Here is a 12333-nt window from a genome sequence, read left to right on the forward strand (position 1 = left end):
CTGCGTGGGCTGAGGTTTTCACGCTCGCTCAGCTGCCCACGGGCTCCGCGGGTCTGTTGACCCTGTCTGCTAGTGGAGTGACTCAGGGGCCCTGGAGGCCACAGGCCTGGCCTCGTCCTGGACGGGTTCCGGGAGCACTTCCGGGTCAGCTGGGGCGGGGTCACGGTGGCCGCTGCTGAGGGTCTCCCGCCAGCTGTCCGCGCCTGGCTGCTGCTGCCCAGGGACCCCGTGGAGGACCCCGGACGTGGAGAGGGGTCACGGACGGTCCAGGGCTCAGGCCGTCAGAGCCGTGGTCGCCCCGCCCTGGACAGGAAAACCGTCTAAAGAAATGGCCGTCTGTTTATGTGAGAGGCAGAGTGAGAGACGGGGAGACTCAGAGATGATCCGTCCTCTGGTTCACTCCCCCAAGTGCGGCGATGGCCAGACCTGAGGCAGGCTGAAGCCCCGGCGAGAGCCCCTTCTGTCTCCCAACTGCTTTCGCCGTGGGCCGCTGCCTCCCAGGATGCGCATTAGCAGGACGCTGAATCAGAACTTGAACCTCAGCCCACTGAAACGGGAGCGGACGTGCCACACATGCCTGAACCACCTGCCCAGTGCCCTCCCCTGGAGAATTCTTGCTCTGTGGTTGGTTGAGGCCACGGGTGCAGACCCCGTGAATGGGAGTGGGGGAGGGGTCGCACCATCCCTGCACATGGACCAGGGCCAGTGAGGCCACTCAGAGGCCGTCTTCACTTGGGTCCGGGCTGTGTCCTCTTTCACAGCGTCGCAGGACACTCATGCCTGTCACCGTGTTTTTCTGTTTTGCTCACATGTAGCCTTTTGTTTGTTTGTTTTGACCAGTGGGAAAGTCTGCATTTTCTTTTTAAGTTTTATTCATTCATTTGAAAATCAGAGTTAGAAATATCTTCCACCAGCTGGTTCACTCCCCCAGATGGCCACACCATTAATGGCAGGAGCTGGGCCCATCAGAAGGGAGGAGCCAGGAGCTTCATCCCAGTCTCCCACATGAGTGGAGGGGCCCAAGCACCTGGGCCATACTCTGCTGCCTCCCCAGGCACATCAACAGGGAGCTGGATGGGAAATGGAGCAGCCAGGACACGAACTGGCACCCATATGGGATGCCGGCACTGCAGGCAGAGGCTTAACCTACTATACCACAGTGCTGGCCCCATAGTCACCCTGTCACCCAGGCGCTCTGGCCCCTTCAGCTCTGAATGCCTGTGCTGGCACATAAAGCAGCCGGTGGCTCTGGGCAGTGAGAGCTGGCCCTGGGCGGAGCCTGGCACAAAAACCTCTGAGTGCTTAAGGGTAGGCTCTGTTCTTTTATTCTTTTAAGATTGATTGATTGGTGCAGGCACTGAGGCCCAGGAGGTTAAGCTGCTGACTTCGGTGTAGGCCTCCGAAATGGGTGCTGGGTGGAGTCCTGGCTGCTCCACTTCAGATCCAGCTGCCTCCTTGTGAGCCTGGGAGGGCAGCAGAGAACTGTCCCTGGGAGCCCCGGATGAAGCTCCTGGCTCCTGGCTTGGACCTGGACCAGTGCCGGCTGTTGCACCGTTTTGGGATCTCTCCCTCTCCTCTCTTTCAAATAAATAAATAAATACAAGCTTTTTTTTTTTTTTTTTTTTTTTTGATAGGCTAGTGGACAGTGAGAGAGAGAGACAGAGAAAAGGTCTTCCTTTGCCGTTGGTTCACCCTCCAATGGCCGCCGCGGCCAGCGCGCTGCGGCCGGCGCACCGTGCTATTCCAATGGCAGGAGCCAGGTACTTATCCTGGTCTCCCATGCGGTGCAGGGCCCTAGCACTTGGGCCATCCTCCACTGCACTCCCTGGCCACAGCAGAGAGCTGGCCTGGAAGAGGGGCAACCGGGACAGAATCCGGCGCCCCAACCGGGACTAGAACCCGGTGTGCCGGCGCCACTAGGTGGAGGATTAGCCTAGTGAGCCGCGGCTCCGGCTCATAAATACAAGCTTTTTTAAAAAAATTTATTCATTTATTTGAGAGGTACAGTTACAGAAAGAGAGAAAGAGAGAGGTCTTCCTTTGCCGTTGGTTCACTCCCCAAATGGCTGCACGGCCAGGCCTGGTAAGGCTGAAGCCAGGAGCCAGGAGCTTTTTCCAAGTCTCCTACATGGGTGCAGGGGCCCAAGAACTTGGGCTATCCTCTGCCGCTTTCTCTGGCCATTAGCAGGAAGCTGGATCAGAAGTATAGCAGCCAGGACTTGAAGTGGCACTCATATGGGATTTCAGCATCCCAGGTGGCTTAACCGGCTATGCCACAGTGCAGGGACCCATTTTTATGGTTTAATTTTTTTTTTATTTTGAAGGTTAGAGTTACACAGAGCGAGGAGAGGCAGAGAGAGGGAGAGTTCTTCCATCTGCTTGTTCACTCCTCAATTGCCTGCAACAGTTGGAGATGTGCCGATACAAGTCCAGGAGGCAGGAGCTTCTCCCAGGTCTCCCATGTGGGTGCAGGGCCCCAAGCACTTGGCCATCTTTTACTGCTTTCCCAGGCCATAGCAGAGAGCTGGGTTGGAAGAGGAGCAGCGGGGAATAGAACCAGTACCCATATGGGATGCCGGCGCTTCAGGTCAGGGCCTTAACCTGCTGCGCCACAGTGCCGGCCCCCCATCCATTTTTATATACTCAATGTTTATATAAAGTCTAAATACATACATAAACATTACTTATATGTATTATAATCTATAATATATATTACCCATTTATATGATATACAAATATCTATTTGTATATTTATATATGATTTATATAAATAAATGCATATTTATAACTACTGTATAACAGATTATTTGCTTATTTATTTCTTTATTTTATTTGAAAAGCAGAGTTACAGAGATACAGGAAGACTGAGAAAGCTCATCCATCCGTTTCATTGACCAAAAGAGGGCAACGGCTGGAGCTGGGCCAGGCCTGAGCCAGGTGCTTCATCTGGGACTCCACGTGGGTGCTGGGGACCAGGCATTGAGCCCTCTTCTCTTGCTTTCCTAGGCCCATTAGCAGGAGCTGGATCAGAAGTGGAGCAGCCAGGAATCAGACTGGAGCCCATAGGGGATGCCGGAGGTGCAGGCAGCAGGTTTACCTGCTATACCACAACGCCCACCCAGGGGTACTTACTTATGTATACTTACGATTGGGCAAAGTAATTTTTGATGGAAAATTATTTTCAAAACAAGTGAAAAATACACATTACAAAAAAACAAAACTCTGCAGAGATATCATAAATCTTTTTGCACCAAAATAATTACAGGTTTTTAATTCCAATTCCAAATTAACTTTCTGGATTCCCTGGTACGTGTGTGTGTGTGGGGGGGTGTCCCCTGGATCGGGCTCCCAGGTCTAGATTCCGCAGCCTGCGTCCCCGTGGCCCAGAGCCCTGAGCAGGGCCAGGTCTGACTCCGGGCAGCGCCCTCGCCGCTGAGCTCCTGTTTTGCCTCCCAGAGTCCAGGGCGCTCAGGACCGCAGCCCCTCACTCCCTGGGGGTCCTAGCCCAGGTGTGATTTCTGGTGCTGGAAGAGCCCTGGAGAAGGGGCGAGGTCCAGCCGGGGATGCCATGATAGAAAGCCCGGACAGCACCACAGATTCTCCCGGGGGAGGGGTGGGCTGCGACTCCCCGCTCGGCCCTCACATTCTAAGTGAACTCCAGGGACCTGGGCCCCAGCTGACTGGGCTGTGAGGTCCCCGCGCTCCAGCTCCAAGACGCCCTTCCCGTGTCCCAGCTCGCCAGGCGCCAGGCCTTCCAGGACCCCACGTTCCACCCTCCCATGCAGCCTCCCGCCACACGCAGCCAGCACACGAGGCCCAGCCTGCCGCCTGCCAGGCCCTGCACTCCCTGGCTGAGCCCGCACCCTGTCCTGGGCAGTCAGCATCCCCACTTCCTCCACACCCAGCCAGGGCTCCCATTTCAGCCCAGGTCCCAGCCCTGGGAGCCTAATGTCCCAACGGGGCCAGCACTGGGGGCCAGCACTGGGGGCTCCGATCTGCCCGGGGTGTGGGAACCCAAAACGCACAGTCTCCTCCCTCTAGGCTCCCAGCAGGCAGCCTCCTCGACTCCAGCGGCCTTGCTCCCAGTCACAGACGCTCACCCAGCATTCTAGAACTCCAGCCCCAGACACTCAGAAGCCCCCAGCAAGGCAGCCTTGCCACACCCAATTCCAGTTCCTGTGCCCACATCCTGACAGCCTCCGACTGCTGCACTGCACCAGGAAGGGGCCCGGGCCCCACGTTCTAGGCCTCCCAGGTCCCAACCCAGCTGCCAGGTCCCTACCCTCAGGCTAAAGAGAATCCCAGCTGAGTGTGGCTCAGCCAGGGGCACAGCCCAGAGGGCCACAGTCAGAGATTGCCATATTCACCTGAAGCAGTAGTTGGTGTCCAGGCTCAGCTGTGCTGGGCGCTGTGGAGCTGCTGGGCCTCCTCCGGCAAAGTGGCGATGAAATACAAGTAGGGCCGGTGCATGTTCTCAATGGTGATTTGCTCACCTTGGCGGCTGGAAGTGATCCCTGTTTGGGTAGGGACTCTCAGATGGATGGAACATGGCATGACGTAGTTTGAGGGGTTGGGGGTACACACACACGAGCACACGCAGGCACACACACGAGCACACGCAGGCACACACACGAGCACACTCAGGCACACAATCACAGCCGGGGATGGGCTGGGCCAGGCTGGGGACTCACCGTTGATGTCCACTTGGAGGACATTATTTTTGTTGTCACAGGAGCAGTGGGTGCTGAGGCGGAAACCCACTATTTCCTCTGTGGGAGTGGGGAGAGGGAAGGCAGTCTGAGTGGGAGGCTCAGCCAGACCCTGGAGGAAGGGGAAGGAAGGAGCAAACTCCAGGGGCTCCTCCTGCCTGGGACAGCCCTCTTGTACCCTTGCCCCCACCACCACCTTGGGCATCTTCCACTGCTTTCCCAGGGTGGGAGGGGTTCAGTTGCTTTCTCAGGAATATGAGCAGGGAGCTGGATTGGAAGTGGAGCAGCCAGGATTAAACTTGTTACCATGTGGGATGGTGGCTTTGCAGGTGGAAGGTTCACCCCCTATACCATAATACTGACCCACCATGTACTCCACTTCAGATGTGGCTCCCTGTTACTGTGCCTAGGAAAGCAGCAGACATGGCCCATGTACCTGGAGCGCTGTCACCCATGTAGACTCTGCTGGGGTTCAGACACCTGGCTCAGCCTGGCAAGCCCAAGCCGCTGCAGCCATTGGAGTAAAAAGCCAATGGAAGTTCTCTTTTTCTCTCCCCCACCCTCACCCCCTTCTTTCTTTCTGTGTCTCTCCCCTTCCCTCTCTCCATCTCTGTCTGTCTGTCTCTCTAACTCGACTTTTTTTTTTTTTTTTTTGACAGGTAGAGATATATAGAAAGAAAGAGAGAAAGGTCTTCCTTCCGTTTGTTCACCCCCAAATGGCTGCTACGACCGGCACTGTGCCAAACTGAGCATGGAGCCAGGTGTTTATTCCTACTCTCCCATGTGGGTGCAGGGGCCCAAGCACCTGGGCCATCCTCCACTGCCCTCCCAGGCCACAGCAGAGAGCTGGACTGGAAGAGAAGAAACCAGGACTAGATCCCGGTACCCATATGGGATGCCGGCACCACAGTCGGAGGATTAACCTAATGAGCCACGGCGCTGGCCCCTCTAACTCGACTTTCAAATAAATTTTTAAACAAACACATGTCTGGAGGAAGCATTTAGAGACCCAGCAGACAGACCGTCTTCCATCCCCACCAGCTGCCTTAAAAATCAAGGTCCACGTGTACTGGTGTACCGCTCTGCCTTCCAAGTAATAAATAGTGTCCTAAACACCTCCCTGTGTGCTGTCCCTGTAATCCCCCCACTATCCATATGACAGGCCTAGCAGCTGACATACAAAAAGGAAGTGACCTGTCCTTGGTCACACAGGGGGTCAAGGCTGGGAGCCAAAGCTCAGCCTGGGGCTTTCCCGAGGGCACATGTGGGATAAAGGCAACTGGAATGAGTGAGTGATGGTTTCTAAGCTCCTCCTGCCTGCGGGCCCTGGGCTGTGTGCTTGGACAGAGAGCGACACAGACACGGGAGATCCTGTCAGGCACAGTCTCTGGCCCAGGGCGCCCTCGCTGCACCTGGCCTAAGGAATTCTCCTGTGAGTCTCCACACAATCGCCCTCCTCCAGGGAGCCCTCCTGGCCCCCAGATGAGTTTGGGTGCCTGCTCTGGGCCCACACAGCAATGGGGGCTTCCCCACCCTCATCCCAACCCCTCTGCCTTTGCTTCCCCATTCACAGCCTTGGTCCTTCCAGGTCACTGCTGCCTGCCAGAGCTTTGGCAGGAACTGCTAAGTGCAGAGGGAAGTGGACCCCAGGAGGGCAGGACCCAGGGCTGTCCTGCTCCCCACTGTGTCCCCCACGCCTCCCACACAGGGCGGGGCCCAGGACAGGAGCCTGAGGGGAGTCCTGGGATGCGTGCATGACTAGGAGGGACCCCTGGGCACTGTGGACTCAGCGAGGGAGAGGAATGGCCCAGTCCTTTCCTGGGCAGATGCACTGTGCCCGGCTCTGCCTGCTCTCAGGGCCTTTGCACAGGCTGCTCCCTGCCCAGAACACGCGGCCCCTCACTGCTTCCTTCCAGATTTTACTCAGCCCTCCAACATCAGCTCAGAAACGTCCTCCTCCAGGAAGCCCTCCCCGAACCTAGGCTGGGCCAGGCACTCCCTTTGGGCTCCTCATCCCAGCATGGCCACTCTGGGTCATCACTGCACAGCTAACCACCCACCCACCCACCCACCCAGATGATGATGAGCTCAGTGCAGGCCAGGACTGGGCTGTCCTGGTCAGGCTGTGTCTGTCCCCTGCATCACCTGTCACAGGGCAGGGCAGAAGGCAGGTGCTCAGGAAATGGATGAACCATGAACAGATCCCTCACTCATCTCCCAGCTCTGAGTGCCTCTGACAGCAAAAGGGGGTGGGGGCAGAACCCAGGAGAAGCAGGGGTGGGGCAGACCTGGGTCCTTACCTCCACCTCTCAGCCACTGCCGCACAATCCTGGTGACTTCGAAGGACAACCACTCATCTGTGTCACTGGGTGTCAGCTTCCGGCTCCTGAGGTAGCGCCAGGAATTGTTGTCTTTCTGGAAGACAGAGCATGGAGAAGTGAGAAGGCAGGAGATGCTGCCAGTGCCTCCCACACAAGGACCACACCCTACACTCCACATGCTGCCTGGGGAGATTCTAGACCCCGCCCACAGTACCACATGTGGGCCTGTGGGTTCCACCTCCAACAGCACCCCAGAGAGGAGAGGCCAGTGTCCCTTGGGGCTGCTTGTACCGAGCCGACTCCCTGAGGGGCTGGGAGAGTGCACTTCCCTTTGGAGGCCTGGGGCACTGACCAAAGGCTGGGCCCCTCTCCACCTGCACAGCCCACAAGGCCAAGACTGTGGTGCCAGCACCTGGGCTGTGCTGAGCGTTCAGTTGGCAGATGTGACAGCCTGTTCTGAGCTGAAGGCTTAGGTAGAAGTCATTCTGTACTCCAGTGTTTGCTAAAGTCCAGGAAGGCCAGCTGTGGGCCTGAGCAGTCCCAGGAGATCATGTCTACAAATCCAGGAGTTCAGGGCTGGCTACGGCACAGCCTTGGACACCTGCATCCCAGATGAGCATCAGTTGGAGTCCAGGCTGCTCCACTTCTAAACCAGCTCCCTCTCTGCGGCTGGGAAGGCAGCCTTGGACGGTCCTAGTGGGGCCCCTGCCACGGCCGTGGGAGACTTGGATGCAGTTCCAGGCTCCTGGTTTCTGCTTGGCCCAGCCCTTGCCACTGTGTCCATTTGTGGAGTGAACCAGCACAGGGAGGATCTATCAGTCTGCTTTCTAATGAGTAAATCTCTTTTTGAAAAATAGTTTAACAAAAGAAAATGGGCATGTGACCTTCAGCACAGTGGGAAGCAACCTCCCGGGGTGGACAGCACCCTCCAGCAGCCACGGCAAGAAGCTGAGGTCTTCAGACTCAAAGAAATGAGCGCTCAGCCAAGTTCTCTCATGTGAGGCTCTAAGCTTGATGGTCCTGCGAGTCTAACATTCCCAATGACAGGGATTCTAGATCAGTGACTTCTAGGAACTCCAGCCCTTCTAGAGGGCAAAGAACTCTCCCGAGGCTCCACCTTGTAGAGCAGTGCTGTCCAAAGAATTTTCTGGAAATCTTCACAATTGTTGTGCAGACAGCAGCTGCTGGGGCAGTTACTTAGCTTCTAGAGGTTAAGGGGCCTGCTTTCCCATAGCGGGGTGCCTGGGTTGGATACCTAGCTCTATGTCCTGACTCCAGCTTCCTGCTCATGCTGACCTGGGGAGGTGGAGGGTGATGGCTCAAGTACCTGGGCCCCTGCCTCCCACGTGGGAGACCTGGACTGAGTTTTCTGCTGCCTGCTTTGTCCTGGCACAGCCCTGGCCATGGTAGGCATTTGGGGCGTGAACCAGCAGGTGGGAACGCTAAACATATACCTGTGTCTCTGTCTCTGAAAATTAAATAATGAATACAAAAGAAACTTGGGGGCTGGAATTGTAGTGCAGTGGATTAATCCATGGCCTGTGATGCCGGCATCCCATCTGAGCACTGGTCAAGGTCTGGCACTTCCACTTCTGATTCAGCTTCCTGCTAAAATGTCTGGGAAATCAGCGGAAGATGGCCCAACGCCAGGGCCTCTGCCTCCCACATGTGAAACCAGGATGGAGTTCATGCTGCTTGTTGGGCCTGCATAGCCCTGGTAATTTTGGACATGTAGGGTATGAAATCTCTCTCTGTCTGTACCTGGATCTCTCGCACTATTTCTGTAACTGTTCCTGTAAAATAAATAAAATTAAAAAAAAAAACTCTCAAACAAAACTTCTAACTTTTCCAGAAATTTCAGCTTTCAACAGTCCCACCTTCTTCAGGTGTCCAACTCCTAAGACCCCAGTCTTCCAAGCATTTAAAAGTCCGAGTTCCCCAGAGCCCCAGGAGTCCCCGGTCTGTGCTCCTCCCCCTCCCAGGGCCGTCTATGAGGACCTGCGGCCAGCAGCCTTCCACCCCACCTGGCCACAGCTCAGGCTCCCTCCTCACCTGGTACAGCTCCACGTGCTGCTCCTGCTGTAACTTGAGCACTTGCAGGCGCAGCTCTGCCCGGTACAGCATCACGGGCTCGGGCACTGCTTGCCGGAGCTCTGATGTGTTGAAGAACATATAGACGCTGTGCCGGCTTTCTTTGTATTTTTTGTAGATTTCTAGTTGGGAGGAGCAGACAGAGGAGTTGGGGTTTGGCAGTGGTAGAAGGAGCAGGGTCACCCCCAGTCTAAGGGCGAGGGCCCAGAGCTGGCAGCCCAGGTTGGAGTTGGACTCTGATACGTTTTTTTCCTTTTCCTTTTTTTTTTTTTTTTTTTTGACAGGCAGAGTTAGACAGTGAGAGAGAGACAGAAAGAAAGGTCTTATTTTCTGATGGTTCACCCTCAAAATGGCTGCTCAGGCCCGCGTGCTGCACCAATCCAAAGCCAGAAGCCAGGAGCCAGGTGCTTCCTCCTGGTCTCCCATGCGGGTGCATGGCCCAAGCACTTAGGCCATCCTTCACAGCAGAGGATGCTGGACTGGAAGAGAGCCTTCCTGTTCCACAGCAGAGAGCTTGACTGGAAGTGGAACAACTGGGACAGAACTGGCGCCCCAACCGGGACTAGAACCCGGAGTACCAGCACTACAGGCAGAGGATTATACTAGCGAGCCTGGAGCCAGACTGGACTCTGACACTTTTCAGCTGTGTGACCTTGGGGCCCAGGGTCCCTTTGGGTGGGCTTCCTGCCCTGCACCATGGGTCCTGACCACTCTGTCTACCTGAGGCCTCCATCTGCCCACCCAGGGAGTGGCTGTGTGGCTCCCTTGTCCCAGGCCCCCAGCTCAGATGTGGATTGCACTGCAAGAGGAGGGGTCATGGGGAGAGCCTGGGGTCAGGAAGAGCCCCTGCTGCCTCTGCGCTGTGTGACCTGGGGCACTCACTCCCCTCTGTGAGGAGGCTGGCTGCCCCTTCCCACCCCCTGTCTCATCCCATGCCCACACCCATCACACAGACCTCCGCCTCTCTCACCACGACCCCTGCAGTCCCGCATGTTCTGTGCGCCCTGGAATCAGGTCCACGCTCCTGGCACTTTGCTGCGGTTTGCCTCACCTCGCTTTTGCCTCTTTCTGACTTTCGGTTTCATGACCCCCAACTCTGCCCAGCTTTCTCATTGGCTCCCTTACCCACAAACTAGGGGCTCAGCCTCTACCCACAGAGCACCCTCTCTGCAGCTCCCACCCCGCGACCCCCGCATTCCATGTGCCCTGCGGAGGGAACGGCCTTCTACCCCATAGCCTTTCCCCCCGGGACCTCCCTCGACCCCGCGGGTCCCGTGCACTTGGCGCACTGTTCCAGGACCAGTCCCTGAGGGTCGGAGAGCTCAGCGCCCCCGTCTTTAGGACACGCCCTCCCCCATGTTCCCTGTGCACCCAGGGGTCCCCTTCCTCCTGCTGTGTCCTCTGCAGGTAATTTCCTCCCTGACCCCTGCCCTCTGGCGCCCCCTGCAGCCCCTTCCCGGGTCCCTGCCCCTCGGAGCTCACCGTGGTTGCTGTCCACCATTAGCATGTGGAAGAACTTAGCTAAGAAGTCCAATACCGGCTGGGGCTGGGGCTTCTGCTCGGTGCTCTTCCTGCCCACCTGGTCGCGTCTTCTGTTGTACTGGACGAGCGTGTCCTCTGGCACTGGACCGGGTGGCACCTCCCTCTTATTCAGGGTGCGGGACAGCCCCACCTTGGGCAGGACTGGGGCACGGACCGCCTCGATTTGCTGTTTGGGCAGCTCCATGTCGGTGGCGCTGCAGCTGGGCATTCCCGCGGCCAGCCGGCCGGGCATCAACACTGCGAGCCACAGCAGCAGCAGCCATTGCATGGGGGAGGGCGACATGGGGGAGGCGATGCACCCCAGCACTGCCGAGAACGTCAACAGGGCTAGGGCAGGATGGGGAGGCCTCGACCAGGCAGGGGCTGAGGGTCTCAGGAAGACAGAAGCGGGGTGGAGGGGAGGCTGTGGCTGAGGGTTCTCAGTAGCCCACGGAAGAAAAGGAAATGGGCGAGCTTGCCACCGGAAGGCGGGTGGTCTTCAGCAGGAGAGCTGGAGCAGGGCTGAGACCCGTCCCGGGAGGAGGGAAAGTCCTGGATGAGCCGGGGCTCCGGAGACGGCAGGGGGCAACCGAGTCCGAGCAAAGCTTCTGCAGGAGACAGGGTCTGGGGCTCGGAGGACTGGCCCAGAACTGGGTCGCCGGGGTCGCCGAGGTCGCCGTGGAGGTGGTAGCCTGGAGTCCCCAAGTCCTGCCTCGGACTGGGCCACCGCCTGGCCAAGTGGTCCCTGCACCTGTAGCTCCCAGCTGTGGTGGAAAAGCCTCAGAAAGCCTCTCCTTTTATGCCAACAGCTCCTCCCTCCTCCAGCTCCTCCCCAGTTGGGGGGGGGGGAGAGGCTCTGCTCAGACTCTGTGGCCTCAGGCAGCTCCTTCCTCTACTTCCTGTCCAGGCTCTGCCTGCAGGTGCCTCCTAGCTGGGGCTGTCCCAGAAGGGGCGTCCTCCCTGCACTGCTGGCCAGAGGATCCACCTGGGATCCCTCATCCCGTATCAGAGTACCAGCTGGGGTTCTGTCTGCTCTGCTTCTGGTCCAGTGGCCTGCTGGTGGAGAAGGCAGATGGCAGTAGCTCAGGAGCTAGGCTTCTTGCCATTGCTGGGAGGCCAGGCTGCAGTTCCAGGTTTCTGTGATCACAGTCATCTGGGAGGCAACAAGTGGGTGGCCGCTCACGCCCATTTCCTGCACCCCCACCAGACACTCTGCCTTTTAAACAAATAAATAAATCTTTAAAAAAAAAAAAACACAACAAAATGTACCCTAGAATCTTGGGGAGCCACCTTTTAGGAGGTGGATCCTAAGGCCTCCCCTTGAGAGAGGCTGGTCTTGCACTTGCAGGGCTGCAGGGCTGAGATGTGACTCCCAAGGCTGGGTGCTCGGAGGTGCTGAGGCCCCCTCCCTGCTCCCTCTGGGGGTGCCTCACTCTGAGGGGGTCAGTGTGAGGACAGAGAAGCAGCCAACAGAGGGGCACAAGCAGTGCAGAGCTGAGGTCTGTGGCCAGCACCAGCGCCATGTGAGCGCCCATGCAGGGGGCAGGCAGGTCTCTCAGCCCTAAGCAAGTCTCCTGTGACTGCAGCGGGGCCAACACCCTCACTGCTAATTCAGGAGAGACCTGGGCCACAGGCACAGAGCTCAGCTATTGCTAGATTCCAGACTTACAGAAACTAAGTAATGAAACAAAT

The 12333-nt window shown here is 57.3% G+C and overlaps 1 protein-coding gene across 2 annotated transcripts; it reads right to left on the reverse strand.

Annotated features, from left to right (window-relative positions):
- Positions 1-2398: 2398 nt before the first annotated feature.
- On the reverse strand, positions 2399-11407 carry LOC138846441 (transforming growth factor beta-1 proprotein-like). 2 transcript variants are annotated; one of them, XM_070062155.1, is made up of 6 exons: positions 10603-11407; positions 9082-9242; positions 7009-7123; positions 4691-4768; positions 4367-4513; positions 2399-2523 (listed from the first exon to the last, which is right to left on the reverse strand). In XM_070062155.1, exons 1-5 carry the CDS (start codon positions 10943-10945, stop codon positions 4392-4394), a joined length of 819 nt encoding a protein of 272 aa, XP_069918256.1. In that variant the 5' UTR covers positions 10946-11407; the 3' UTR covers positions 2399-2523; positions 4367-4391. The 2 variants fall into 2 exon arrangements, with proteins under 2 accessions (XP_069918256.1, XP_069918255.1); XM_070062154.1 differs by lacking the exon at positions 2399-2523 and adding an exon at positions 2796-3020 and having other exon boundaries at positions 10603-11406.
- Between the last annotated feature and the right edge of the window lie 926 nt (positions 11408-12333).

Source organism: Oryctolagus cuniculus, chromosome 18 (genome assembly GCF_964237555.1).
Source record: "Oryctolagus cuniculus chromosome 18, mOryCun1.1, whole genome shotgun sequence".
NCBI lineage: Eukaryota > Metazoa > Chordata > Mammalia > Lagomorpha > Leporidae > Oryctolagus > Oryctolagus cuniculus.